The sequence below is a fragment of the Salvelinus namaycush genome, chromosome 15, assembly GCF_016432855.1.
Source record: "Salvelinus namaycush isolate Seneca chromosome 15, SaNama_1.0, whole genome shotgun sequence".
NCBI lineage: Eukaryota > Metazoa > Chordata > Actinopteri > Salmoniformes > Salmonidae > Salvelinus > Salvelinus namaycush.
In genome coordinates, this window is record NC_052321.1 from 38738876 (window position 1) to 38765587 (window position 26712).

At 46.1% G+C, this 26712-nt stretch overlaps 1 protein-coding gene across 1 annotated transcript in view; it reads left to right on the top strand.

Moving 5' to 3' along the window:
* Positions 1-1390: 1390 nt before the first annotated feature.
* LOC120060521 (intersectin-2-like) overlaps positions 1391-26712 on the top strand; it is a 37775-nt gene continuing 12453 nt past the window's right edge. The window contains exons 1-21 of the mRNA XM_039009902.1: positions 1391-1578; positions 11914-12003; positions 13832-13924; positions 14020-14083; positions 14206-14384; positions 14470-14763; positions 14979-15072; positions 17000-17142; positions 17990-18053; positions 18194-18331; positions 18413-18501; positions 18653-18915; positions 18999-19148; positions 21370-21510; positions 21626-21713; positions 21976-22115; positions 23135-23274; positions 24852-25609; positions 25819-25943; positions 26048-26280; positions 26452-26545. Of these exons, the coding sequence (XP_038865830.1) occupies positions 11997-12003; positions 13832-13924; positions 14020-14083; positions 14206-14384; positions 14470-14763; positions 14979-15072; positions 17000-17142; positions 17990-18053; positions 18194-18331; positions 18413-18501; positions 18653-18915; positions 18999-19148; positions 21370-21510; positions 21626-21713; positions 21976-22115; positions 23135-23274; positions 24852-25609; positions 25819-25943; positions 26048-26280; positions 26452-26545 (3297 nt within the window). The 5' untranslated portion in view covers positions 1391-1578; positions 11914-11996. The remainder of the gene's footprint in view (positions 1579-11913; positions 12004-13831; positions 13925-14019; positions 14084-14205; positions 14385-14469; positions 14764-14978; positions 15073-16999; positions 17143-17989; positions 18054-18193; positions 18332-18412; positions 18502-18652; positions 18916-18998; positions 19149-21369; positions 21511-21625; positions 21714-21975; positions 22116-23134; positions 23275-24851; positions 25610-25818; positions 25944-26047; positions 26281-26451; positions 26546-26712) is intronic.

Genomic DNA, 26712 nt, shown 5'->3' on the forward strand with positions numbered 1-26712 from the left:
TGTCGAGGACTCGGTCGTGCTTGGGGTGCATTCACAATCCCAATGAAGTTTCAATACGATTATTTTACCAATCTTTGACATGACAGCTTAATGAAAAAAACACGATGGGAGTCTGGAAAAACACTGATATTAAATATGTTTTCTTACAATTGTTTCCTAGTCCTCCTTTTTAGCTGATCCAACAAGAGGAATAGAGTACCACAGTATGAGTCATAATACCCATATACCTAGCGGTCGAACAGGGAAATGGTTCCAATAGTTTTCCCACCATTAATTTTTCCCATAGGGGATTTTAGAAACAGTTAAAATAAGGGCTGTGTTTCGTGTAGGCCAGCTTACCCTGGCGTGACGTTTTGATAACTGTGTAAATCTCTCTTGGACAAGGTGACTTTTATCAATATATTCACCTGTATTTACCCCCCAGAAATTAAATGCTAATTAGATTAAAGTACTGCACATGCCATGATGATCTGGAAGAGACTGCTGAATTGAAGCAAAGGTAAGAATCTCTGGATTAACTATCTAATGTTAGCTAAATGTAGTAATGAATAAATTGGCTACATTTCTTTAAATGGACAATTCTTTGAACTATCATGGGGAAGTTTTAAATTGACACTATCTGTTAGCAAAGGTGTCAGTTAGAGATGACATGCAGGAGCTTGGATTTGTAGTTTTGCGATGTCTACGTTGATGCTAATTAGCATTTTTGAATAGGAGTAACATTAGATAGTTAATCCAGCGATTCTTACATTTGCCTCGATTCAGCAGTCTCTTTCAGATCATCATGGCATGTGCAGTTCTTTATGATAGCCACATTAGCATCTAATTAATATTTCATTTCTGGGGGGTAAATACAGGCGAATATATTGATAAGTCACCTTGTCCTAGAAAAAATTACATGGTTATCAAAACGTCTCGACAGGGTAAGCCTACAAGAAACACAGCCCTTATTTTAAGTGTTTCTAAAATCCCCTATGGGAAAAATGAATGGTGGAAAAACGATTGGAACCATTTCTCTGTTTGACCGCTAGGTTTTACGGGTATTGTGACAGCTCCACTGTGGTGCTCTATATCCGTCATTGGAAATGTTCTGTCCTAATATGGGGCTCTGATCCTCTGTTCCCCATGCACTGAAATTCAAAATGGATCAAATAACAGCAACTTTGAAGGGTGAGCCTTGTGGGTTGGTGGATGTGTGTGGCTGGCTTGGGAGGTCGGATCTGGATCAGTTTACTCTCTTGCAGTACCAGCCTTAACCGTACAATAGCTGACCGCTGAAACTGACCTTAGATCAGCGTTTAGGGCAAATCCATGCGCGCGCCCCCGACGCTGTCTCTCCACCTCCCAGTCCCGGTCAAACGGAGCCGTTCTCGCGCACCGTCCACCCACACCCGCCTGTCAGCCATGTTGTTCGTGTGACCCAGCTGTCAGCAACAGGTCCAGTTGACTAAACTAGACATTCTTCTCGGAATTACATCATTTTGCCAATACGAGACGACTGCATAACGCCAGGGAGACTTTCACTGCGGATAGAAAAGTGGAGAAAGTAGTTGTTTTTTTGCCCGATGATTGTGAGAGGTAAGCGACGTAACGCATTAGTCACCCGAAACTGCCTTGCTGCTTTCCTAGCGAGTCCATGTTATTGCTTGAACATTGAGTTACTGCTAGTCGTAAAATAAAATATTGATTGAATGTAGTTAACTACTTAACTAATCATGTTATTACGCATAGGGATTTTGATACACTGAAATATGTAACTTATATCAGCCATTAGAAGTGTGCCCTCACACGAACTTGTTTGAAGTTGGTAAAAGGAAAACGACCTTACCTAAAGTAATGTTAGTTAACGTTGCTAGCTAGCTCCCTCAGATTCCTCAAACATAACTTGTTGAACAGGTTACAAACGTGTCTCTCTCGCTTTAGACAAGTAAAGGGAAAGCACCAGTAACGTTAGTGTATCAACTTTAGACGAGATAGCAATAGTACTTACTGTACAATGTAGCACTCTGCGAAGTTGCTCAGATTTTATTGCTAACGTTACTCTAGTTCATAATTAAACTATCCTCCACTTGAACTCAGGGACTCTCCACATCAATGTCAATCATTATTATACCAGGTCATTCCAAACAGGATATGCCTATGCATCGTTTTTGTTTTCTGGCAGCAAAACTTGGTGTTGTGATTCTACACTTACCTAAAATCCCATCCCCGAGGCAGGCTCCTGTTAAAGCTGTCATTAATAGTGGACGTAGTATTATATTTGTTAGCCTGTACTGTCCTGCCTGTATTCATTTGGGTAGTGCTGAATGGTCCGGACTCACCTGGTGTCAGTATACAGATGTTGAAGGTTGATTATTTAACACTGTCAAACAGACTGCAGACAAACTGCTTTCCATAACTTTAGGGCCATCGAACAGGGATCAACAACAGAACTAGTGAGGGACAGGGATAAACAGAGCTGTGTCAGGACACGGGCTGGTTGGCTGTGGTCCAAGGATCCTTGTGTAAAGTGCCGATTGCATCCTGGGCCCGGGGGACAGTGGTGGTCACCCTATTGTCATCTCTCTCTCTACTGTCACAATCGATGTGGGACGTGTGCTCCGGCACAAAATGGCTGCCGAGGCATGCATCAATCCTGGTGGGTACTATGCCTACACATAACCCCACAGTGCTCGCCATCATGTATACAGTTAATAACAGAAAGTACAGTTATTTAACAGTAACATTCTGTCTTAGGGTATGCAATTGGAGAGGCGTGCAAGATATTTGCTGTACTTGTGCCTGTTTGGTAATGCTTTTCCAAAGCCTGAGTATATCCGTAGTTCGTGGACGGGTCTGATAAGGAATGCGTTTTTACATCGTCGACCAGTGCCCAGGAAACAATTAAATCCACTTGTTAGATGCTACCACCCTCCTCCAAATCAAAACCAAACATGGATGTCAATGTTGCGCGCACACGCTTCGTGCTACTTCCTGTGCGGCAGCATGATACCAGGATTTCAAGGCTGATTTAGCTAGACAAACCGGAGTGAAACCCTGACAGGTGTGCACGCTAAGCGAGACACCGCATGGAGTCCATGTTTGGTTTTCATTTGGAAGGGGGTGGTAGCCTCTAACAACTGAATATCATTATTTCTTGGACACTGCTTGGCGACGCAAACAACGACTTTTCATTCAGAACCGTCTACCGATTACTTATTTACCTTTGGTCGTGGGAAAAGTGTCGCCAAACAGTCACGGGCCAGCAAATAACTCACAAGGTGGGTGAATGTTATACAGCTAGACCAGAGTTCTACTCTGGCCAAGGAAATGGGCTAGCCTACACATTGGTGGTGTATTGGTTGGTTTCCTGGTGAAAAGCACTGTTTCAGTCATCGTTGGTGATGGAAGTGACTCTCGGTGTAATGGCCACTAGCCTACCTTTGTACACAGATATAGCAAACAAATCCATCTGCCTTTTAACACAAGGCACAGCAGTTCACAGAAACAACTGTTCTGCCAAAAATGCCACTTTCCCGTTCATGCAGCAACAATGCACATTCCACCAAATAGTTTTATAGTATTTAAAAAAAAAAAAATGGTGTCTCTGGTTAAATATCGAGCTTTGATGTCCGTTCGAGTACTCTATTACTCAGACCCGTCCCTACTAGCAAGCAGATTTCCAGCTGTGATCAGGAATAGTTTTTTTTTTTTTAGTAGTTCCACATCCGCTAATCCAGATTAGCCTTAATCCAGACAGTCAATTCAGTTTAGAAGAGTTCAATTGAGCTAATCTTCTCTAGATCTTCTCACTCTGAGCCGAGGACTTGATCTCCATCTTGTCTCTGGCTCGCTGGGGAGACGGTGGCGCGGGTCCAATTAGATAAATTCTATGTAGATCCACACAGATAATGAAATCTTTACAATGTCTGGAGAGGTGTTCAACATGTTTCACGCTATAACGAGAATCTGCGCTGGCCTGTGTAGAATTGGTGCATGTGGATGGAACCCACCCAAAGGCTCCAGGATGAAGCAATGTAGGTAGAGCTAGGGCGAGACGTGCTTCGAAAGAAAGAAAAGTAAACATTTAATCTAAGCCAGTCGGAGATGTCGCAATATGGACACTGCAGGGTTTAGAGAGTTGAACTTGGATCTGTCTGTCTGTCCGTCTGTCTTCATTAGAGGTAGTGATACAATTAACTTCCATCACCATGGTGTCTGTTAGGTGAAAGAGCACAGTGGTTGAAGTGGTGAACCATTAATTTCAAGTACAGGCCATGTTGCAGTGATTCTTTCCAAAGCCCCTATTGTCATTTGAACTCATTATATCACCATGGTGAGATCAGCTTTAGGCCACGTCACCTGTCCCTCTATATTTATCTTACATCAACTCTGTTCTCCTCTTTCCTTCTCTCAGCCTTCATCCTTTCTCTCCATCTCAGAACTGTCAGTCTGCATTCCTGAGCTGTGACAGACAGGAAGGCTCATGCATGTCTATATTAGGGATGGGCATGAGTACTCGAACTGATGCTAAAGCTCATTTTTTTAGTTGGTGGAACTATTTGGTGGAATGTGCTTTGTGGCTGGCAGAACGAGCAAGTTAAATTTTGTCTTGAAGACAATGTTATTTTGCTTTGACTCTAGTGTTCCATTTGTACAAGTGCATTTCCCGGGCACAACAAAAAACAAACCAAGCTGAGCATCACACTCTTCTTCTCCCTAAATTCCCTTTCCCCTCTGTGTCTCATTCACTCAATTGCGTTGTGATCGCTCCCTCCACACACGAGTGCGCACACATGCTCCCGTTAGGCCTACAGAAGTAAATGCCTAAAAAAAATGATATAACTGATGGGATACACAAGCTACATTCCTTGCCAAATGACGACAGTTTTATCACAAATTCAAAATGGACTGTTTGATTGAAGTAGGAAAGTATGTGTTCCAAAAAAACGAGCTGCCGTTTTGGAATATTTTCATCCGGTCTATTTTCCACTTAAGCTACTTTGAGCTGCTAGTGCAATTTCAAATTGGTTAGCCAAGGCCAGGTATTCCCACCCAGGGGTACGTGCAATGTCGTCGGGGGGTTCGCCAAATAATACAGATTTTCAAGCAGTCCATTTATATTTTCCAACGGGGCTATACATTTGGGTGACTTTTTCTTCTTCTTCGCCTGAGTAGCCTCATTTCACTGCCAAAAATAAAATTAAACCATCTAGTGTTCAGCGAAATAACAACACAATGTCAAATACTGGTAGCCTAGTCAAATAATTAACATCCAATCACATTAACTGTTATTCTCTCGCAGGAATTACACTAACTGTCCATATGTAGCCAAACGTAGCTGCTGCTCATTCCATTTGCTTGAAAATGGTTTAAAAAAATTAAGGCCCGGATCCATAGAGACACATACCAGCTCTACTGGTAGTACTGCTACTACAAGCAGTACTGTACCTGTCGACGACACAAGTTGTTCTGCTTCCACGAGCACATCCAATGCTAGCATCAGTAATTCTACATTTGTTGTTAGCCCAGCTAGCATGGACACTGACAGTTGTGAATCTGATGCAGCCGAAGAGCTACTGCCCCCTTACCCGGGAAAGCACCGAACAACAGACCGGGACGTTGGACCATCGAAGAGGCGCAAATATGATGATAACTACATTGATTTGGGATTCTCTTATATTGGGAGTAGTGCCTTTCCTCAGCCACAGTGTTATATGTGGAAAAGTACTCTCTCACAACTCGATGAAACCTTCACTCTTGTGCAGACATTTAGAAACAAAACATGCCAATTTGAAAAATAAGCCACGGCAGTTTTTTGAGCGAGAATTAAAACGACTTTCGAGTAGTAAGACGTATAAAAGCAACAGATACCATTAATAAGAAGGGGCTAGAAGCGTCTTATATGGTGAGCTACCGAGTGGCTAGGACAGGCAAGCCCCATACTATTGTGGAGGACTTAATTCTTCCTGCTGCCACGGATATGGCTGGGACAATGCTGGGGGAAAAGGCAAAAAAAAATATACAGACAATGCCTTCATCAAACAACACTGTTTCACGATGCATCAGTGACATGGCAGGAGATGTTTTGAAACAATTACTGCTTCGCATACAAGCCAGTGAATTCTATGCCTTACAGCTGGATGAGGCAACAGACATGGCGGGCCTGGCACAGCTCCTGGTATATGTCCGTGACGTTTATGGGGGGTCAATAAAGGAAGACATCCTCTTCTGGAAACCAGGACAACAGGAAAAGTACTGGACAGCTTTGTGACATCAAATGGACTGGTCAAGACTTGACTGGTGGTCAAGATGTGTTGGTATCTGTACTGATGGCGCAAAAGCCATGACAGAGACATAGTGGAGTGGTAACGCGGGTGCAAGCAGTTGCTCCCGACGCCACTTGGGGACACTGCAGCATCCACCGAGAGGCTCTTGTTGCCAAGGGAATGCCTGACAGCTTGAAAGATGTTTTGGACACTACAGTGAAAATGGTTAACTTTGTTAAAGTAAGGCCCCTGAACTCTCGTGTGTTTTCTGCACTATGCAATGATATGGGCAGCGACCATGTAACCCTTTTACAACATACAGACGTGTGCTGGTTATCAAGGGGCAAAGTATTGACCCGTTTTTAAAAAATTGAGAGAGAAGCTTAAAGTTTTCTTTTCTGACCATAATTTCCACTTGTCTGACGAGTTTCTCACACGACTGGCCTATCTGGGTAATGTTTTTTCTCGCCTGAATGATCTGAATCTAGGATTACAGGGACTCTCCGCAACTATATTCAATGTGGGGTACAAAATTGAGGCTATGATGTGGGGTACAAAATTGTGGCTATGATTAAGAAGTTGGAACGGGTGACATAAACAACTGGATTCGTTATCCCTTTCATGCCCTGCCTCCAGTCCACTTACCGATATATGAACAAGAGAGCCTCATCGAAATTGCAACAAGCGGTTCTATGAAATTTAATTTAATCAGAAGCCACTGCCAGATTCCTGGATTGGGCTGCGCTCAGAGTATCCTGCCTTGGCAAATAACGCTGTTAAGACACTGATGCCCTTTACAACAACGTACCTATGTGAGAGTGGATTCTTGGCCCTCACTAGCATGAAAACTAAATACAGGCACAGACTGTGTGTGGAAAATGATTTAAGACTGAGACTCTCTCCAATACAACCCAACACTGCAGAGTTATGTGCATCCTTTCAAGCATACCCTTCTCATTAACCTGTGGTGAGTTATTCACAATTTTTGATGAACAATTAAGGTTTTATATGTAAGATGGTTAAATAAAGAGCAAAATTATTGGGTATTATATTATTTGTGCTCTGGTCCTGTAAGAGCTCGACAACTCGCACTCAATCTTATGTTTAATAAATGTATCATATAGTGTCTGTGTGTGGCAGGCTTACAATGATGTCAAAAAACAACATTTGAGAGTGCTCTGACCCTGGTGCTAGAGGGGGTACACAGCTGGAGGTTGAATGTTTGAAGGGGTACGGGACTATAAAAAAATTTGGGAAACACTGGCCTAGGCTATTACCCCCCTCTAAATATAGACAGGTTCCACACTGAAAATATGCAAAAAAACATTTGTTTGATATTTTCATCAGAAAAGCATATATACGTACTCACCAAACAGATGTTGTGGCTGTAATTATCACCATGCGGTGTTAAATGTGGAATTGTTCATCCATTATGAAAATTCCAAACAGGCAGAATAAACTAAATAAAATGTCTGTATATCGAAAAACTGAGTTTGGTTTGTAACCTTGAGAAAAATGATTAAATCCAGGTGAAAGCTATGATCTCTTATTGATGTCACTTGTTAAATCCACTTCAATCAGTGTAGATGAAGGGGAAGAGACAGGTTAAAGAAGGATTTCTAAGCTTTGACAATTGAGACATGGATTGTGTATGTGTGCCATTCAGAGGGTGAATGGGCAAGACAAAAGATTTAAGTTCCTTTTGGGAACGGGCCATGGTAGTAGGTGCCAGGCGCACTGGTTTGTGTCAAGAACTGCAACGCTGTTGGGTTTTTCACGCTCAACAGTTTTCCATGAGTATCAAGAATGGTCCTCCACCCAAAGGACATCCAGCCAACTTGATACAACTGTGGGAATCATTGGAGTCAACATGGGCCAGCATCCCTTTCGAACGCTTTCGACACATTGTAGAGTCCTTGCCCCAACGCATTGAGGCTGTTCTGAGGGCAAAAGGGGGGAGGGGAGTGCAACTCAATATTAGGAAGGTGTTCTTAATGTTTTGTACACTCAATGTTGATAAATGCTGAAATTATTTTCCAGTGCGGGGCTTGTTCAGTTTTTTTATTTTTATTAGAGTACTCAAAATAAAATAATGTGTGTACTCATCAGTCAAATGCCCATCCCTAGTGGCTGTGTCTGTCTGTGTGAGCTCTGTTTCAGGGAAAGACTCTTAATGCTCAGATGGGAAATAGACCAGTGATGGGTATATGCAGTGACTCTGCATTTTTTCTACTCTCTCCTTCCTGGTATCTCTCTGGATCTCAGCCCTGATTGGGTGTCGGGTAACAAAAAAATGTAATTAACACTTGTGTCGGACAGAGAGGGGAGAATAATGACAGGGTTAACTCGTGTGGTGATGATGCCATCTCTACTGGCCCAGAGTTCCCACACCGTAGCTGTATTATCTCTTTCATTCTCAACGAGGATGTAGTCCGTGTAGAATCGTCTGATCTGATGCTTTATTTATTTTTAACATGGTGTTGTCTGACCTGTCGAGACTCCAGTCTCTACTCTTGTGCTGCTCAGTGTTCACCTTTTTTCAGCTTGACCCACTCCTGATTTTACCACACGATGCAAAACACATGCAAATAACAGCCAGGCAGGGGGCTTGTGTGTGTTTGTACAGACAGAGCAGACTGCTGTATGTGTCAGCAGGCTCCACCGGAGGGATCCCTGGGTGTTTGTTCACTAAAACCAATTTGCATCCTATATTTCTGTACACGGACACCTCTCACTGATACAGACATAGGCAGAAACAACCCCTAACCGCTTCCACCTTAAATCCTAAGTCATTTGGGAGGGCGAAGGAGAGGGACACGTGGGTTCAGGAGTGAAAGTGATATGAGGAGGGACAGAAGAGGGATAAATACACACAGGAAGAAGGGAAAAGAAGGAGCAGATGGTTAGCACACTCCCCATTGTGAGGCCATCTTGCTTGACCACATTCTCCTGTACTACCCCCCCCCCCCCCTCCCTCCTATCGTCTTCCTCCATCCCTCCCTCTGTCTCTTCGCCCTACACTAATACCACACTTGTGTGCCACCAGTACACCCGTCCAATCCCTTCACATCTGTGTTTGAAGTTCACTGCTCGACAGAGGGACCTTACAGATACTTGTATGTGTGGGGTACAGAGATGTGGAAGTCATTCAAAAATCATCTATTGCCATGCAGTCCATGCAACTTTAATATTTTTACTCCTGAACTTATTTAGGCTTGACATTACAAAGTGGTTGAGTACTTATTGACTCGACACATTTTAGCTTTAAATTTAAAAATAACTTGAACATTTCGGAAAAACATAATTCGACTTTGACATTATGGGGTATTGTGTGTAGGCCAGTGGCAATCTCAATTTAATCCATTTTAAATTCAGGCTGTAACATAAACATTTTTGTAAGAAGTCAGTGGGTGTGAATACTTTCTGAAGGCCCTGTAGAAGGTTCTAGGATTAGGGGCTAAGGGTTGATTTGGGACTGGACAGGTCAACTCTAAATCCTGGACCTCCAGCATCCTGAAGGGATTCCGTAGAGTACATTTTTTTACTGTTTTATGGCTGAGTCATGTAACCGCCACAGGAAGAACCTCAGAGCTGCCAGGGACTTCCTGTCAGCTGACTGGCTGGACAGGAAATGCTGGTATCCGTGTATGTGACTGGAAAGGAACAGGAAGGGTATAGGCATTGGAATTCTCCCTTTTCCTTGTATGGCCTCATTGACATGCCCTGTCCCTTTCTCCATACTTTTCTGGTACTTTTCCTTGTGAGTTCTCCTCAGTGTTGTAGTATTGACCACTGTCGGTGGGTTGTGAAGGTGCTTGTGTTGTTTGTATACACCTCTCTACCTGCCCTTTACCTGTGGGGACAGACAGGCAGACATGCAGACATGCAGACATGCATGCAAGTGACGGGTGTTGTCACTCAGGGGGACAATAAGGGTTTCTTCTAAGAAATATAAAGAGAATATCCACATTATTAGAACACACACACACACATCATGGTTGATCAGTATGTATACAGTCTACCATGATCTCCTGCTGACCAGTGTAATCACTATTATGGCTCTTTTGTTGTTAATGTTGTATTTATGAGTTGGCTGCAGTTTTTTCTCTTTTATGGTCTCATGCTTGGGATGTAGCCTAGCTGGGATGTGTGTGTCCGCTTGCAAGCAGGATAAAAAGGGAATTGAGGGAAGTTTAGGGAACAACGAGAGGAAGCTATGCAGTATGGTTGGGACGTGGCCCTGGTGTCTCTGTGTTGCAGTAGGGTTGGGACGTGGCCCTGGTGTCTCTGTGTTGCAGTAGGGTTGGGACGTGGCCCTGGTGTCTCTGTGTTGCAGTAGGGTTGGGACGTGGCCCTGGTGTCTCTGTGTTGCAGTAGGGTTGGGACGTGGCCCTGGTGTCTCTGTGTTGCAGTAGGGTTGGGACGTGGCCCTGGTGTCTCTGTGTTGCAGTAGGGTTGGGACATGGACCTGGTGTCTCTGTGTTGCAGTAGGGTTGGGACGTGGACCTGGTGTCTCTGTTGCAGTAGGGTTGGGACGTGGCCCTGGTGTCTCTGTGTTGCAGTAGGGTTGGGACGTGGCCCTGGTGTCTCTGTGTTGCAGTAGGGTTGGGACGTGGCCCTGGTGTCTCTGTGTTGCAGTAGGGTTGGGACGTGGACCTGGTGTCTCTGTGTTGCAGTAGGGTTGGGATGTGGACCTGGTGTCTCTGTTGCAGTAGGGTTGGGACGTGGCCCTGGTGTCTGTGTTGCAGTGGGGTTGGGACGTGGCCCTGGTGTCTCTGTGTTGCAGTAGGGTTGGGACGTGGCCCTGGTGTCTCTGTGTTGCAGTAGGGTTGGGACGTGGCCCTGGTGTCTCTGTGTTGCAGTAGGGTTGGGACGTGGCCCTGGTGTCTCTGTTGCAGTAGGGTTGGGACGTGTCTCTGTGTTGCAGTAGGGTTGGGACGTGGCCCTGGTGTCTCTGTGTTGCAGTAGGGTTGGGACGTGGCCCTGGTGTCTCTGTGTTGCAGTAGGGTTGGGACGTGGACCTGGTGTCTCTGTGTTGCAGTAGGGTTGGGACGTGGCCCTGGTGTCTCTGTGTTGCAGTAGGGTTGGGACGTGGCCCTGGTGTCTCTGTGTTGCAGTAGGGTTGGGACGTGTCTCTGTGTTGCAGTATGGTTGGGACGTGGCCCTGGTGTCTCTGTGTTGCAGTAGGGTTGGGACGTGGCCCTGGTGTCTGTGTTGCAGTAGGGTTGGGACGTGGTCCTGGTGTCTCTGTGTTGCAGTAGGGTTGGGACGTGGCCCTGGTGTCTCTGTGTTGCAGTAGGGTTGGGACGTGGCCCTGGTGTCTCTGTGTTGCAGTAGGGTTGTGACGTGGCCCTGGTGTCTCTGTGTTGCAGTAGGGTTGGGACGTGGACCTGGTTTCTCTGTTGCAGTAGGGTTGGGATGTGGCCCTGGTGTCTCTGTGTTGCAGTAGGGTTGGGACGTGGACCTGGTGTCTCTGTGTTTGACTCCCTGACTGAGGAACAGGAGAAACCCTGTTGAAACCTGCTGACCAATGGGAAACGGGGCAGCTGCTACACTCTCTCTCTCTGAGTTGGTGTGAGCAGCGCTCTGCCCTCCCTACATTATTAATGAGCGGAAGTTTCGCTTGTTTTGTGTGTGTGCAGACACTGATGTGTGTGTTTTGCAGATGACTGCGAGCTAGCCGGCTGAGTAGAAGAACGGGAGTCCACCCCCCCCCCCCCCCCCCCGCCCCCTCTGCCACCTGCAGCCATGAATGGTAAGACCACGTCTTTATTTCTCTGTGTGTGTGTGCTGTGACGTTCTCCTGCTCTCTCAAGGGCACATTTAGCTGTTTTTTTTCCCCTCCCTGTCTTTTTCTGCTGAGTCTCTTTTCTTGTCCTCCGGTGCAGCAGCAGTGTGTAGTGTATCGCTCACTGGGCTGTTCACTGCAGCACGACTCTGTCTCTGTCCAGCTCCTATATCTGCTGTACCTGATGCTGTAGCAGTGTTGTATCTAACTCTACACCCCTGTTCATAGATCCTATTAAACACTACACCCGAGTGGCGCAGCGGTCTAAGACACTGCGTCTCAGTGCTAGAGGCGTCACTACAGATACCCGAATCCAGGCTGTATCACAACCGGCGCATAATTGGCCCACCGTCGTCCGGCTTTGGCCGGTGTAGGCCGTCATTGTAAATAAGAATTTGTTCTTAACTGACTTGTCTAGTTACATAAAAACAAATTATCCTGTCTCAGGACCTGTTCATGGATCCTGTCTAACTCTACGCCCCGTTCAATCCTGTTCAGTGTAACTTAAATTCATTTCAACTGAAAATTTTACTCACATTTTGTTCGGTTCTGGGCTCTGATGAAACAGGGAAAAACGCCACTGAGATGACGGATCTAGTTTTAAGTCCGTCACATCACAGCAGTGTTTCCCTTCACATTTTTTTCAGCAGCGATGGCAGAGTTATATATTTGCATTTTGAGGTGGCAGCCACGATATAGCAGCAGCCGTGCGCCGCTGCTAAATGCATATAGGGGAAACGCTGCACAAACATATTCTACCTACTGGGTCAAAATCAATAGACTGAAACAAAATTGGCCTGTACTGTACTGTAAGACCATAGCCCATTTACAGTGAGCCTACTGTGTTCCATGGTGCAGGGCTGGAATTGATTGCGTCAGGGACAGTCCCCGAGCCTGTCAGTGTAGACCGAGATAAGAGTGAACTGGTTTATCTTTCTTTATTACCGTATAATCAGTGGTTTTTAAACACACAGACACTAAAAGTGATGTTAGTAGGAATGATGTGGACAATAAAACAATAACGAAGCGATAACTCAAACGGGATACGAGATGTGCTTGTTTTAATGTTTGGAATTTCCGTTGATTACTACGGCTCCCCCTTAGGCCTACCAGTGTGTATTTTACAAATGCCGCATATCTATGGCAAGACTCATCACTCACCCAGCTTTCGTCGAAGTCAGGCTTGTAGTGTTTGAGATGTAACGTACGAACGAACGGAAGGAGACCGATTTCATAGTCCCCCTCCGTTTTCATTGCGGGGGACTGTAACAAGAAAAGAAAAATGGGCAACAGTAAATATAGTAAATATAGTCCCCCACGAATGATGCAGCGCCCCCCTTGGGCCAATAAGTGTAATTTTGTAAATGACAGATCTCTATTGCAAGACACATCATTCACCCAAGTTTCGTCCAAAATTGGGCAAGTGCTGTCAGATTTATCGCGTGTGTCTAACGGACGGAGACAGGTCCACAGTCCCCTCCCTGGTTTCATCGTGGGGGACAATTTAATGTCTAAATTCCGTCCTTGTTCTGTCTATTCATACGGTCGCTCTGATTTGGTAATATTAAGAGGCTTTGCCTGGTGTGTGTTTATTGCGTGTCTTTTAGCTTGAGGTTGTCTTGTGAAACCTCAGCTGTTTCCTGTGTTGGGAGTTGTTGCTCAACCTTTGTGTGTGTGTGTGTGTGTTGCTACCACACACCTCTGTTCGCCTTGTACCTATAGGTTTCTAGGCCTTTTCCCACGGAGGGCTGGGATTGGTATCTGGAAATGATTTATCTCTCCTCTCTTTCTCCAGGCGGCCACAATGTGTGGGCGATCTCTCCAGAGGAGAGGGACAAACATGATAAACAGTTTGACACCCTCTCTCCCGCCATGGGCTTCGTCTCAGGTACCAAGACGATGCTTGCATGCACACCGATATTTTCATCTCTCCATACTGTAATGTCGCTCACTCTCTCTCTCTCACTCTTGTTCTCACTCCAGGGGAGCAGGCCAGGAAGTTCTTCCTGCAGTCGGGTCTTCCCTCCTCAGTGCTGGCAGAGATATGGTGAGCACACACACACAGACGGGCTTCCTTCTCTGTGCTGGGAGGAATGTTGTGGGCAGCTGCTCTCCAGTCACACACACTTGATTGTCCTGAGGAAGTCATGACCCTCTCTCTACCCCCAGGGCCCTGGCTGACATGAATAAGGATGGGAAGATGGACAGGTTGGAGTTCTCCATCGCTATGAAGCTCATTAAGCTCAAACTTCAGGGCACACCCCTTCCCTCATCTCTACCAATCATCATGAAGCAGCCGCCAGTGCCCGCCCCTGCCTCAACAGGCGCCATGTCCTCCTCACGCTATGGTACGTTAACACTTCTATTCTATTTTGTATTTCTATGTTTCATCTTATCTTTCTAATAATGTGTGTTTCCTCTGTGTCTCTCCAGGAATGGGCTCCATGCCAAACCTGTCGACGATGCCTGGAGCCGTCGCCATGCTCACCCCCATCCCCATGACATCTAACTTCTCAACCATGACCCCTAACCTCTCAACCATGACCCCTAACCTCTCACCCATGACCCCTGTGACTGGCCTCACTCCTATGGTCCCAATGGCAACAGGCATGGTCCCCCTGGTTGCCACGTCAACAATGCCCCTGCTGCCGTCCCTGGGCAGCCCCGCTCTCCCCAATGGCACTATGGGTATCCTACAGCACCTTCCACCAGGACACATGGGGACAGGTAAGAGGACAGGCTCTCTTTCTCCATCTTTCTCTCTCCTTCTCCTTCCACACCCCACCTTTCTCTCAATCTGTATGGAAGTGAATGGAGAGTAGAAAGTGCCCTGTCACCATTCTCAATAACTGAGTGGATATCATGGTGTATTTGCAATATAACCATACGGTAAATATCAATTGAAATCGATAAGGACTTTTATAATGCGTGTGTGTGTCAAGGCCTGCCTCTCTCTGTGCCCTACGCCGCCTCTCCTCTGGGTTTCTCTCCTGGGATGAACAAAGCTACGTCACTGCTGGACCTAGGCTCAAGCAGGTAAGACACACACACACTTTATAGGATCTGACCTACATCTCTACCAATTTAGATGCGAATGGACTGTTTCTACATGAGCTAACTCTATAATATGCTCTCTCTCACCATTTTTATTTTATTTCACCTTTATTTAACCAGGTAGGCAAATTGAGAACACGTTCTCATTTACAATTGCGACCTGGCCAAGATAAAGCAAAGCAGTTCGACACATACAACAACACATAGTTACACATGGAGTAAAACAAACATACAGTCAATAATACAGTGAAAAATAAGTCTATATACAATATGAGCAAGTGAGGTGAGATAAGGGAGGTGAAGGCAAACAAAATATATAAATAAATAAAAATATAAAAAGGCCATGGTGGCGAAGTAAATACAATATAGCAAGTAAAAAAACACTGGAATGGTTGGTTTGCAGTGGAAGAAGGTGCAAAGTAGAGATAGAAATAATGGGGTGCAAAGGAGCAAAATAAATAAATACAGTAGGTAAAGAGGTAGTTGTTTGGGCTAAATTATAGATGGGCTATGTACAGGTGCAGTAATCTATGAGCTGCTCTGACAGCTGGTGCTTAAAGCTAATGAGGGAGATAAGTGTTTCCAGTTTCAGAGATTTTTGTAGTTCGTTCCAGTCATTGGCAGCAGAGAACTGGAAGGAGAGGCGACCAAAGGAAGAATTGGTTTTGGGGGTGACCAGAGAGATATACCTGCTGGAGCGCGTGCTACGGGTGGGCGTTGCTATGGTGACCAGCGAGCTGAGATAAGGGGGGACTTTACCTAGCAGGGTCTTGTAGATGACCTGGAGCCAGTGGGTTTGGCGACGAGTGTGAAGCGAGGGCCAGCCAACGAGAGCGTACAGGTCGCAGTGGTGGGTAGTATATGGGGCTTTGGTGACAAAACGGATGGCACTGTGATAGACTGCATCCAATTTATTGAGTAGGGTTTTGGAGGCTATTTTGTAAATGACATCACCGAAGTCGAGGATTGGTAGGATGGTCAGTTTTACGAGGGTATGTTTGGCAGCATGAGTGAAGGATGCTTTGTTGCGGAATAGGAAGCCGATTCTAGATTTAACTTTGGATTGGAGATGCTTGATGTGAGTCTGGAAGGAGAGTTTACAGTCTAACCAGACACCTAGGTATTTGTAGTTGTCCACATATTCTAAGTCAGAGCCGTCCAGAGTAGTGATGTTGGACAGGCGGGCAGGTGCAGGCAGCGATCGGTTGAAGAGCATGCATTTAGTTTTACTTGTATTTAAGAGCAATTGGAGGCCACGGAAGGAGAGTTGTATGGCATTGAAGCTCGCCTGGAGGGTTGTTAACACAGTGTCAAAAGAAGGGCCAGAAGTATACAGAATAGTGTCGTCTGCGTAGAGGTGGATCAGAGACTCACCAGCAGCAAGAGCGACATCATTGATGTATACAGAGAAGAGAGTCGGTCCAAGAATTGAACCCTGTGGCACCCCCATAGAGACTGCCAGAGGTCCGGACAACAGACCCTCCGATTTGACACACTGAACTCGATCAGAGAAGTAGTTGGTGAACCAGGCGAGGCAATCATTAGAGAAACCAAGGCTGTCGAGTCTGCCGATGAGGATGTGGTGATTGACAGAGTCAAAAGCCTTGGCCAGGTCAATGAATATGGCTGCACAGTACTGTTTCCTATCGATAGCGGTTAAGATATCGTTTATGACCTTGAGCGTGGCTGAGGTGCACCCATGACCAGCTCTGAAACCAGATTGCATAGCGGAGAAGGTATGGTGGGATTCGAGATGGTCGGTAATCTGTTTGTTGACTTGGCTTTCGAAGACCTTAGAAAGGCAGGGTAGGATAGATATAGGTCTGTAGCTGTTTGGGTCAAGACTCACCATTCATCTTTCTCGCTCTCTCTATCCAACTGCGTCTCTCTCTCTCTCTCTCCACTCCAGCTCCAACTCTTCATCCACCACCTCCCTGGCAGGTAGTTCTCCTAAGACGGCTCCCTCTGACTGGGCCGTGCCTCAGGCCTCGCGCCTGAAATACAGACAGCAGTTCAACAGCTTCGACAAACACATGACGGGATACCTCACAGGTGGGTGCTGCTGGGAAATATAGGCAAACAGATGGGCAGCCGTCCGACAGGAGGGTGTCTATGGGTGACGTAGTTTACCTAAGGAACCACAATGGAATTAAGTAATTGACTTTACTGTGTTATCCCTGGCAGATTTTTAAAATGCATGTACTGTGTGTATATGTATTAAAACCAATCAACCGCACAGGCAGGTGGGTAACTGTGGATAATGCAGCTATATGAGAGATGGTGGTAATGCCCATGTAGTAGTTAGGAAGGGAAGACACACGAGTCGATTTAAGATGCACCTCGTGATGGGTAGAAAGCCTGGCATACCTGTGTGTGTCATACCTGAACCGAAGCATTTGTGGAATGCGGGGTGTGGTTGTCGGCATTTGTGTCCACTGGGTTGACGACCTTGCCTTTAACATTCATAACTTATGCCCTTGTAGCCCTGTTGTGGAAGACTGCTGCTCTACTGGCCGTTTGTGTGTGTGTGTGTGTGTGTGTGTGTGTGTGTGTGTGTGTGTGTGTGTGTGTGTGTGTGTGTGTGTGTGTGTGTGTGTGTGTGTGTGTGTGTGTGTGTGTGTGTGTGTGTGTGTGTGTGTGTGTGTGATTGTTCTACACCTTCTCCTTTCCTCTCAGCTACCTCTTGACAGACCTGTTCTGGGGAAACTGCCATGGTATCTTAAGACTCACTGTCGGAATCCAGTGTAGGATCACTTGGCAACTGTTTCTGAATCCTTTTAAATCGTTCTTATAATTTGGAGGTTCTCCACAAAGGTTACAAGGGAAGTGTAAGTTCTTAAACAAAACTTGACGTAATCAACTGAGATTGCTTTATTCTGTGTGTGTGTGTGTATTTCAGGTCAGCAGGTGAGGAATGCCATGGCAACCACTCTGCTCACTCAGACGCAGCTGGCCACCATCTGGTGAGTACACCTTCATCATTATCATCATAAACTTACCTGTATAAGAACGTTTGACCTTTGCAGTAACGTGCTTCAAAGGAGGAACAAAGGAAGAATGTGTGTGTGCGCGCGCTAATCACTCGTATCTCTCTCTCTGTCAGGACCCTGGCCGATGTGGATAAGGATGGGAAGCTAAGAGGAGAGGAGTTTATTCTGGCCATGCATCTAGTGGACATGGCCAAGACCGCCCAACCCTTACCTCTCACACTACCCATAGAACTAATACCACCATCACAGAGGTACACGCACAGACACACAGACACATAGACACACACACCTACACCTACCTACCTAACCCTTCCCCTCTCTCTTTCGGGTAGGGGTGCTGTGAATGGGACCAGTTTATCTCTCTATGCTGGCATCACTGAAGAACTGGAGGCTGAGCCACCACAGAAAACCAAAAGCAACTGTATGTACACACACACACGCGCGCCCACTCACTCTTCTCCTGTATGACTACAACACATACATAATGCATCTGTGCACATCTAATGACTGTTGACTTATGACACTCTCGTCTCCCCATCCTCTCTCTCACCATCCATCCCTCCCTCCCTCAGTATCGTTTGAGGATAAATTCAAGGCCAACCTGGAGCGAGGGAACGCGGAGCTGGAGAAAAGACGACAGGCTCTGCAGGATGCACAGAGGAGAGAGGAGGAGAGACGCCAGCAGAAGGAGAGAGAGGAGCGAGAGAGGAGAGAGCGGGAGGCCAGAGAGCAGGAGGAGAGGAGGAGGAAGGAGGAGGAGAGGAGGCTGGAGCGGCAGAGGGAGCTGGAGAGACAGAAAGAGGAGGAGAGGCTGAAGGAGATGGAGAGAAAAGAGGTAAAGAGGCATGTTCTATAATGGGCCAGGGCTCTGTGTGTGTCTGTCCACGTGTGCGTGTCTGACCGCTTGTGGGTCCCCAGGCAGCGCAGCGTGAGTTGGAGCGCCAGAGGAAGGAGGAATGGGAGAGGAGGAGGAGAGGAGAGCTGCTGAGCCAGAAGAGTCAGGAGCAGGAGGACATCGGCAGACTAAAAACCAGGAAGAGGAACCTGGAGATGGAGCTGGAGGCTGTGGTGAGGCTACACTAGGGCTGTTAAGGTGACCGTATTACCGCCACACCGGCAGTCACGAGTCATGACCGCAGTCAAGTTCCACGTGACTGTTTAGTCACGGTAACTAGGCTTCTCCAAGCTCTGATGCTGCTGATGGTCGTTAGTAACTTATCAAACTTGCTACCTGCCTGGTACTCAGCACTCTATTGTCCCTCTAATAACGCTGACGTCAATGCAAATGTGATCGAAAATACAATCAAACACTTCATGAGAGCCCATGATCTCATGTTGCGCAACATTTCTATAGGCTATGCTATTGCGTGAGAACACAGTTTTGATGGCCTCTTAAAAAGAGGAGGATCCCATCAGCTTTCTATAGGTTAGGCCTACTATATTTATTTCTCAACTTTCCTAATATTAAGCACATTGCTTCGCTTACAACAGGAGTATAGTCTACCTGGCTGGCATGAAAATTAACCACAGGAAAAGCCTCCTCCATTCGCTATTTAAATGCTTAGATGACATGTATTTTTCCCCCCCTGTTCCGAGATAGATAATGGTCCATTGTAAGTCAAAACTAATTTCACACTTTTATATTATTTAAAATATGTGAGGACAAGATTAATCAAGAATAGTCTGATGGGTGACAATATTAGCCTATCACTTGTGAATGATGCCCAGCTTGCGGTAATGCAAGAAACAGCGCATGCCTTTTTCAAGTCATAGTCCCACACCTCATGTAGCTTAGCCCGTAGGCCTATATGTTTCGATAAGGTTTGTATCACAACTAAAGTGGCCAAACAACTTCTTAAAATGAAGCAGATTAATCTGCTTTACAACCGGTATAAAGCCTAACTGGCATACATAGGTGGCGCGTGAGTTTCATGTTTAGGGAAGATCACTTTCACCATAAAAATGCACCTTTATAATAAAGCATTTGTGGTCACTTTTGAGAATGGTGTTTTCCCGCTAATTGATTGCGTTTTGGAACATTTGCGCTTATAGCCTACTGCCGTGTGCTGCGCTTATAATGTGACCAAATAGCCTAATAGTTTCGTAACATTTTAAGCTAAACGTGCTGATCTGTTGCGTCAGTCTCATTGCTTTCGAAAGGTTTTTTCGGGGTGAGTGGTTGTGTTAATTTGGGATCTATCGCATCCCACAACTGTCCCAGACTATGTTTGGAATATTTATTTCTCGCACAGAAGGACAAGTTGATCAATAGAATAGGTATTTTGTACTATGGGGGATAGTAGATTGACATAGGCTAGTGCTTTTGCTGTTCGTTAGGCCTACCCATCTTGTTGGCTGATGAAAAGTAAATGTCGACAGTTCTAGCATCTTCCATATGTACCTCGGAATTCAATAAGAAGGACGTGCGCAACTGTGGCCCCGATGTGTCTGTCTTCACTTGTAGCCTACTTTGGAGCTGAGATAGATGCCTGTGAGAAGAACCTGATCACGTGACCGGCATTTGCCAATAAGTATTTAGATATCTGAGAGAGCCATGTGAGTGAGAGGTGCTTCAGAACACGCAGCCTGTGATCCGAAGAATTTCATTATTATATTCAGCCCAATGGGGTAACGACCATTGGCCGCAAAAGGCGTGGATTTTTTTAGAGGCATTACGGCCATACTAGGGGGATGCCGCCGGGAAATTCAAGGCATTATCAAGTGCTTGTCAAATTGTGAATGAGAGACTGATGAAGCTTGTGTAAGAAGCAAAGCAGAGCTCATGCTTTTCATGCAACTTTTTTCAAATCATCATTAGAGTCCCATCATGCAGCCTTAGAATTTATAAAAAATCGAAACATATCGCCCAACTTTTGTATCACAACTAAAGTTGCATAAATAAATCTTAATTACGCATATAGGAGGACCTGTTTCTTTGTTAACCGCTCAACACAGAATAGCCGCATGTGCGCACTCCCTCAGAAATCATTTGGAGAAACCATCCTTTCAATTTTATTCAGCTATGTTCAATTGTATTCTTCATACTATGAAATAATATAAAATAATACCACTAAGCTTATCTTGTCTGCTAAATGAACTATTGTAGCCCATTTGGTATAGCCAGGTCAGGGCCTAACATAAGGACAACTCTTTCACTCTCTCTTCCATTTTCACTCACTTAAATTCAAATGAGCTTTATTGGCATACTCCATCACTCTGTTTCTCCATTGGTGTCATAGTTCCTAATCCACCAGAAGCCCAACGGCACCTGACCACATCTCTCTCCCAGGGTAACAAACACAGGCAGATCTCTGAGCGGCTGCATGATGCTCAGAGCAAGAGGACGGTGCAGCGGAGCGAGCTGGAGCGGACCAACCAGAGACGAGACACAAGCAGACTGGACATCAACTCCCTGCAGAGACAACTAGAGGTGTCTGTCTCAGTATTAACTTTATTCTCAGTTACTGTTTGCCTCATTCCTTCCTTCGTGTTTCTGGTGTGTCGTTGTCTCCCCCCCTGATGATGCGTTTGTTGCTGTGCTTAAGGAGTACCAGAGGAAGCTGTCCCAGCTGACTCCAGAACAGCAGAGGCTCAGTGACAAACTGAGGAACATGGCCCTCAACAACCTGCCAGGTATGGGCTGGGGCTAGGCTGGGATTAGGTTAGGCTGAGACTGGGGCTAATTTAGGCGTTTAGGCTGGGGTGGAGTGCTAGACTAGTGTTTATGGATTATTTATACAGTAGGACTGGGTTATATGGCTAGACAAGACAATTTTCCCCATTCAGTCAAACAATCTCACATAACTGAATAGGAACCTATGTTGGAAAACCATAGTGAATTGTACTGAACATTTTCCTCCTGTCATTCCCTGGGTTGTAAACTCTTCTTCTCCAGTCTCCACCATGTCCACGCTGAAGCGCAGCGCCAGTGAGAAGGACGGAGTGTGTCGCAAACTGAAGCAGCAGCTGGATGCTCTGGAGAACGAGACGGCCGCTAAACTGGCCGACATGGACCACTACCAGAACGACATACAGGTACGGACATTTTAACATTTTTAGGTCAGCTGGATGTCTAACACCCACGTCTCAGTGAATATTAACACTCCCTCTACTCACTCACTCAACTGTTATGGTAGTATGTTGAAGTATTTATTTAATTTATTTCACCTTTTATTTAACCAGGTAGGCTAGTTGAGAACAAGTTCTCATTTGCAACTGCGACCTGGCCAAGATAAAGCAAAGCAGTTTGACACAAACAACAACACAGAGTTACAGATGGAGTAATCAAACATCCGGTCAATAATACAGTATGAAAAATCTATAAACAGCATGTGCAAATGAGGTAGGATAAGAGAGGTAAGGCAATAAATAGGCCATAGCGGCGAAGTAATTACAATATATACTATACGTATAACGTTCGACCTGAAGTGGATATATGATATTAACGTGATTTGATTTGAGACGGGGCTGGAAGGATTCAGTATTTGTGTGGCTAATATGATTGATAACCAGTCTGCTCTGCTGCTTCTCTCTGTGTCTAAACTACCACTACAACACTGGCCTTTTTCTCCTCCTTTTCTTCCTCTCTTTCCCTCCATCCTTTCCTGTCCCCCTTCCCTTTATCTCCCTCTCAACTCTCTCTCTGCCACCTACATATTCTCTCCTCCCTCTCTCCTGGCCTGTCTTGCTGCAGTATGGGGATGCTGATGACTGCCTGCTTCATGGTCTCCTCTCTCTGGTCAACTGCCTTAGTAACCTCTTCTACCTCCTAAAGGTGCTCTCTCACTCTTTCTTTTCTTCTCCCTCTCTCTCTGTATTTGTGTCTAGACTCTAAACCACTATTCCCTGAGTTCTCCAACCCCTCTCACCCCTGTGCTTGCTGTGCCACCTTGTGGGTTTGTGCTTCGTGTCAAATCCTATGCCGTTACCGCTCCCTCGTCACAGGTCATTGTTGGTCAAAGATCATGTTGTGCCTTTGTTATTCTGAATATGTCCCACCTCGTTAGTATGTGAAATGTGCCCTCTAATTGATGTTGCGCATATGGTGATGTCAGGATCTGAGAGAGAGCCAGCGGAAGCAGCAGTCGGCTCTGGACAAACTACGGAGCATCAAAGAGGACAAACGGAGAGAACTGGAGAGACAGAGGGCGCAGGAGGAGGAGAGGAAGAGGAGGGAGGAGGAGGAGGCCCAAAGGTGACCTGGTCTCCTCTACTTAGCACACGTGTACACGAACGAACACACACACACACACACACACACACACACACACACAGTGCATTCAGAAAGTATTCAGACCCCTTCACTTTTTCCACATTTTGTACACTATACCATTTTGTACACTTATTCTAAAATGTATTAAATAATACATTTTCCTCATCATTCCACAGACAATACCCCATAATGACAAAGCGAAAACAGGTTTTTAGACACTTTTGCAGATTAAAAAGTATTCAGACCCTTTGCTATGAGACACAAAATCTGTTTCCATTGATCATTCTTGAGATGTTTCTACAACTTGATGATTTGGAAAGGCACACACCTGTCTATATAACGTCCCACCGTTGACAGTGCATGTCAGAACAAAAACCAAGCCATGAGTTTGAAGGGATTGTCCGTAGAGCTCAGAGACAGAATTGTGTCGAGGCACAGATCTGGGGAAGGGTACCACAAAATGTCTGCTGCATTGAAGGCCTCCAATAACAGTGGCCTACATCGTTCTTAAATGGAAGAAGTTTGGAACCACCAAGACTCTTCCTAGTGCTGGACGCCCGGCAAAACTGAGCAATCGCGGGAGAAGGGCCTTGGTCTGGGAGGTGACCAAGGGCCTTGGTCTGGGAGGTGACCAAGGGCCCGATGGTCACTCTGAGAGAGCTCCAGAGTTCCTCTGTGGAAATGGTTGACCTTCTGGAAGTTTTTCCCATCTCTGCAGCACTCCACCTTTTTTCGCCTTTATGGTAGAGTGGCCAGACGGAAGCCACTCTTCAGTGAAAGGCACATGACAGCCCACTTGGAGTTTGTCAAAAGGCACCTAAAAACTCTCAGACCATGAGAAACAAGATTCTCTGGTCTGATGAAACCAAGATTGAACTCTTTGGCTGAATACCAAGCGTCACGTCTGGAGGAAACCTGGCACCCTCCCTACTGGGGATGTTTTTCAGCGCCTGGGACTGTGAGACTAGTCAGGATCGAGGGACAGGTGAACGGAGCAAAGTACAGAGATCCTTGATGTAAACCTGCTCCAAAGCGCTCAGGACCTCAGACTGGGGCGAAGGTTCACCTTCCAACAGGACAACGACCCTAAGCACACAGCCAAGACAATGCACGAGTGGCTTTGGGACAAGTCTCTGAATGTCCTTGAACTTAATTTGAACATCTCTGGAGAGACCTGAAAATAGCTGTGCAGTGATGCTCCCCATCCAACTCTGCAGATCCTCTTAAGCTCTGTCAGGAAGAATGGGAGAAACTCCCGAAAATACAGGTGTGCCAAGCTTGTAGCGTCATACCCAAGAAGACTCGAGGCTGTACTGACTAAAGGGTCTGAATACTTATGAAAATTTGATATTTCATTTTAAATACATTTGCAATCTGTTTTTGCTTTGTCATTATGGGGTATTGTTTGTAGATCGATGAGGGGGAAAAAACAATTTGATACATTACAGCCTTATTCAAAAATTTAACAAAATGTGGAAAAAGTCTTTCCAAATGCACTGTATACATGCTCAAGCATGATTTGTTTTGACGTAGAACTCTCTCTCTCCCTGTCTCCCCAGGTGCATTAAGCTGGAGAAGGAGCGTCTCTGGCAGAAAAAGCTGCAGAGAGAGGAGGAGGAGAGACAGATGAGGTTGCAGGAAGAGAGGGAGGCCAAACTGAGGGAGGAGGAGGAGAAAGAGGTGCAGGCCCGCCTCTTAGCTGCTAAAGAACAGGCAGAACGAGAACGCAGAGCGGAGGAGAGGAGAGAGCAGGAGAGGAGGATGCAGGAGGAGAGGAGAAGACTGGAGGAAGAGGAGAGGAATATGAGGGAGGAGGAGAGAAGGAAACAGGAGGAGGAGAGGAAGAGAAAGGATGAGGAGAGGAGAGAGGAAGAGAGGAGGCGGCAGGAGGAGAGGAGGAAGCAAGAAGAGGAGGATTGGCGCAGGAGAGAGGAAGAGAGGAAGAGGTTAGAGGAGGAGATGGAGAGAGAGAAGGAGGAAGAGGAGAAGAGGCGGCAGCGGGCTGCGGACGCAGCAATCCGAGATGCAGAGGAGAGGAAGAAAGTGGAGGAGGAGAGGAGAAGGCAGGAAGAGGTGGACAGGAAGAGGCGTGAGGAGGACAGGAAGAAAGTGGAGGAGGAGAGGAAGGAGGAAGAGAGGAGGCGGCGGCGGCAGGAGGAGGAGGAGGAGGAGAGGAAGCTGAAGGAAGAAGCGAAGAGGAAGCTGGAGGAGGAGAAGAGGAGAAGACAGGAGGAGGCGTTGCGGCAACCGAGTGCAGGGAAGACAAACATCCATGACAAACTGTCAGCCCTTCTCAGAGGACTAGAGGAGAGGAAAGGTAAGGAGGAACAACTAGACATTCAACTGTTTCATTCCCCTGCATTCTTTTCATTCATTCATTACCTTTATTAAACCTATATTATGATATCGAAAACAAAAAGGCACATGGTTGCTCTGGTCAAAAGTAGCTCGCTATATAGGTGTAATGAAAGATTAATATATTTTCAAATGTAAACTGAGGTGCTGTTATGTGAATGGCTGTTCCAGGTGGTCTGCAGCCCCAGGCCATGGAGCATAGGAAATCTGCGGCGCTCACTTCCTTCCGGGCGCTCTACCCCTTCACCGCTCGCAACCAGGATGAACTCAGCTTCGAGGCCGATGAGCTCATCGAGGTTAGAACTATACCATACCAATTCAACACTCTGACATCATTTGTGAGTACAGGTTTGTGCTTCTTTGTTGTTTGACCTTTGTGTGCCCATTCACGTGTGTCTAGGTGGATGAGAGTACGGAGCGGGAGCAGGGTTGGCTGTATGGCTGTCGGCAGGGGAAGATGGGCTGGTTCCCAGAGAGCTACGTGGAGAGACAGGCCAAACCAGAGACACCTGCTGCTGCTGTTATTAATGCAACTACAGCTGCCACTACCACTGCTGTTGCTACTACTGCTGTTTATGCTGCTGTTGCTAAACAGGCCCCCAGACCACAACTCTCCACCCCCAAACACACAGGGTAGGATGGCTACCACACACACACTCACACGCACAATTGCTACCCATAGGTCCTTTGCCTAGGACCGTGTTACCTTTCCTCAACCCTGATGAGACATTTGATATGGTCATTCATGTAATACTGTACTACTGACAGAAAAGCTCATGACATTTGACCCTTGATGTCTTCTAGGAAACCCGGGGGAGACGCTACCATGCCAACGGGACAGAACTCCGCCTTCACTCCTACACACGCCCCTCACCACGCCCCCTTGGATCAGATACAGGTATAGGAGAGGGGTGGAACGAGCCAATTGGAAGCAAGGGATGAGTTGGTGGCCAATATCGTGATTGGTGATGGATGGCTCCACCTTCTCTAGAGCACGGCACACTGGCACACCTGTTTATATTAGTCAAAGGCTTTATGATTAGTTGACTAATTGAATGAGGTGTG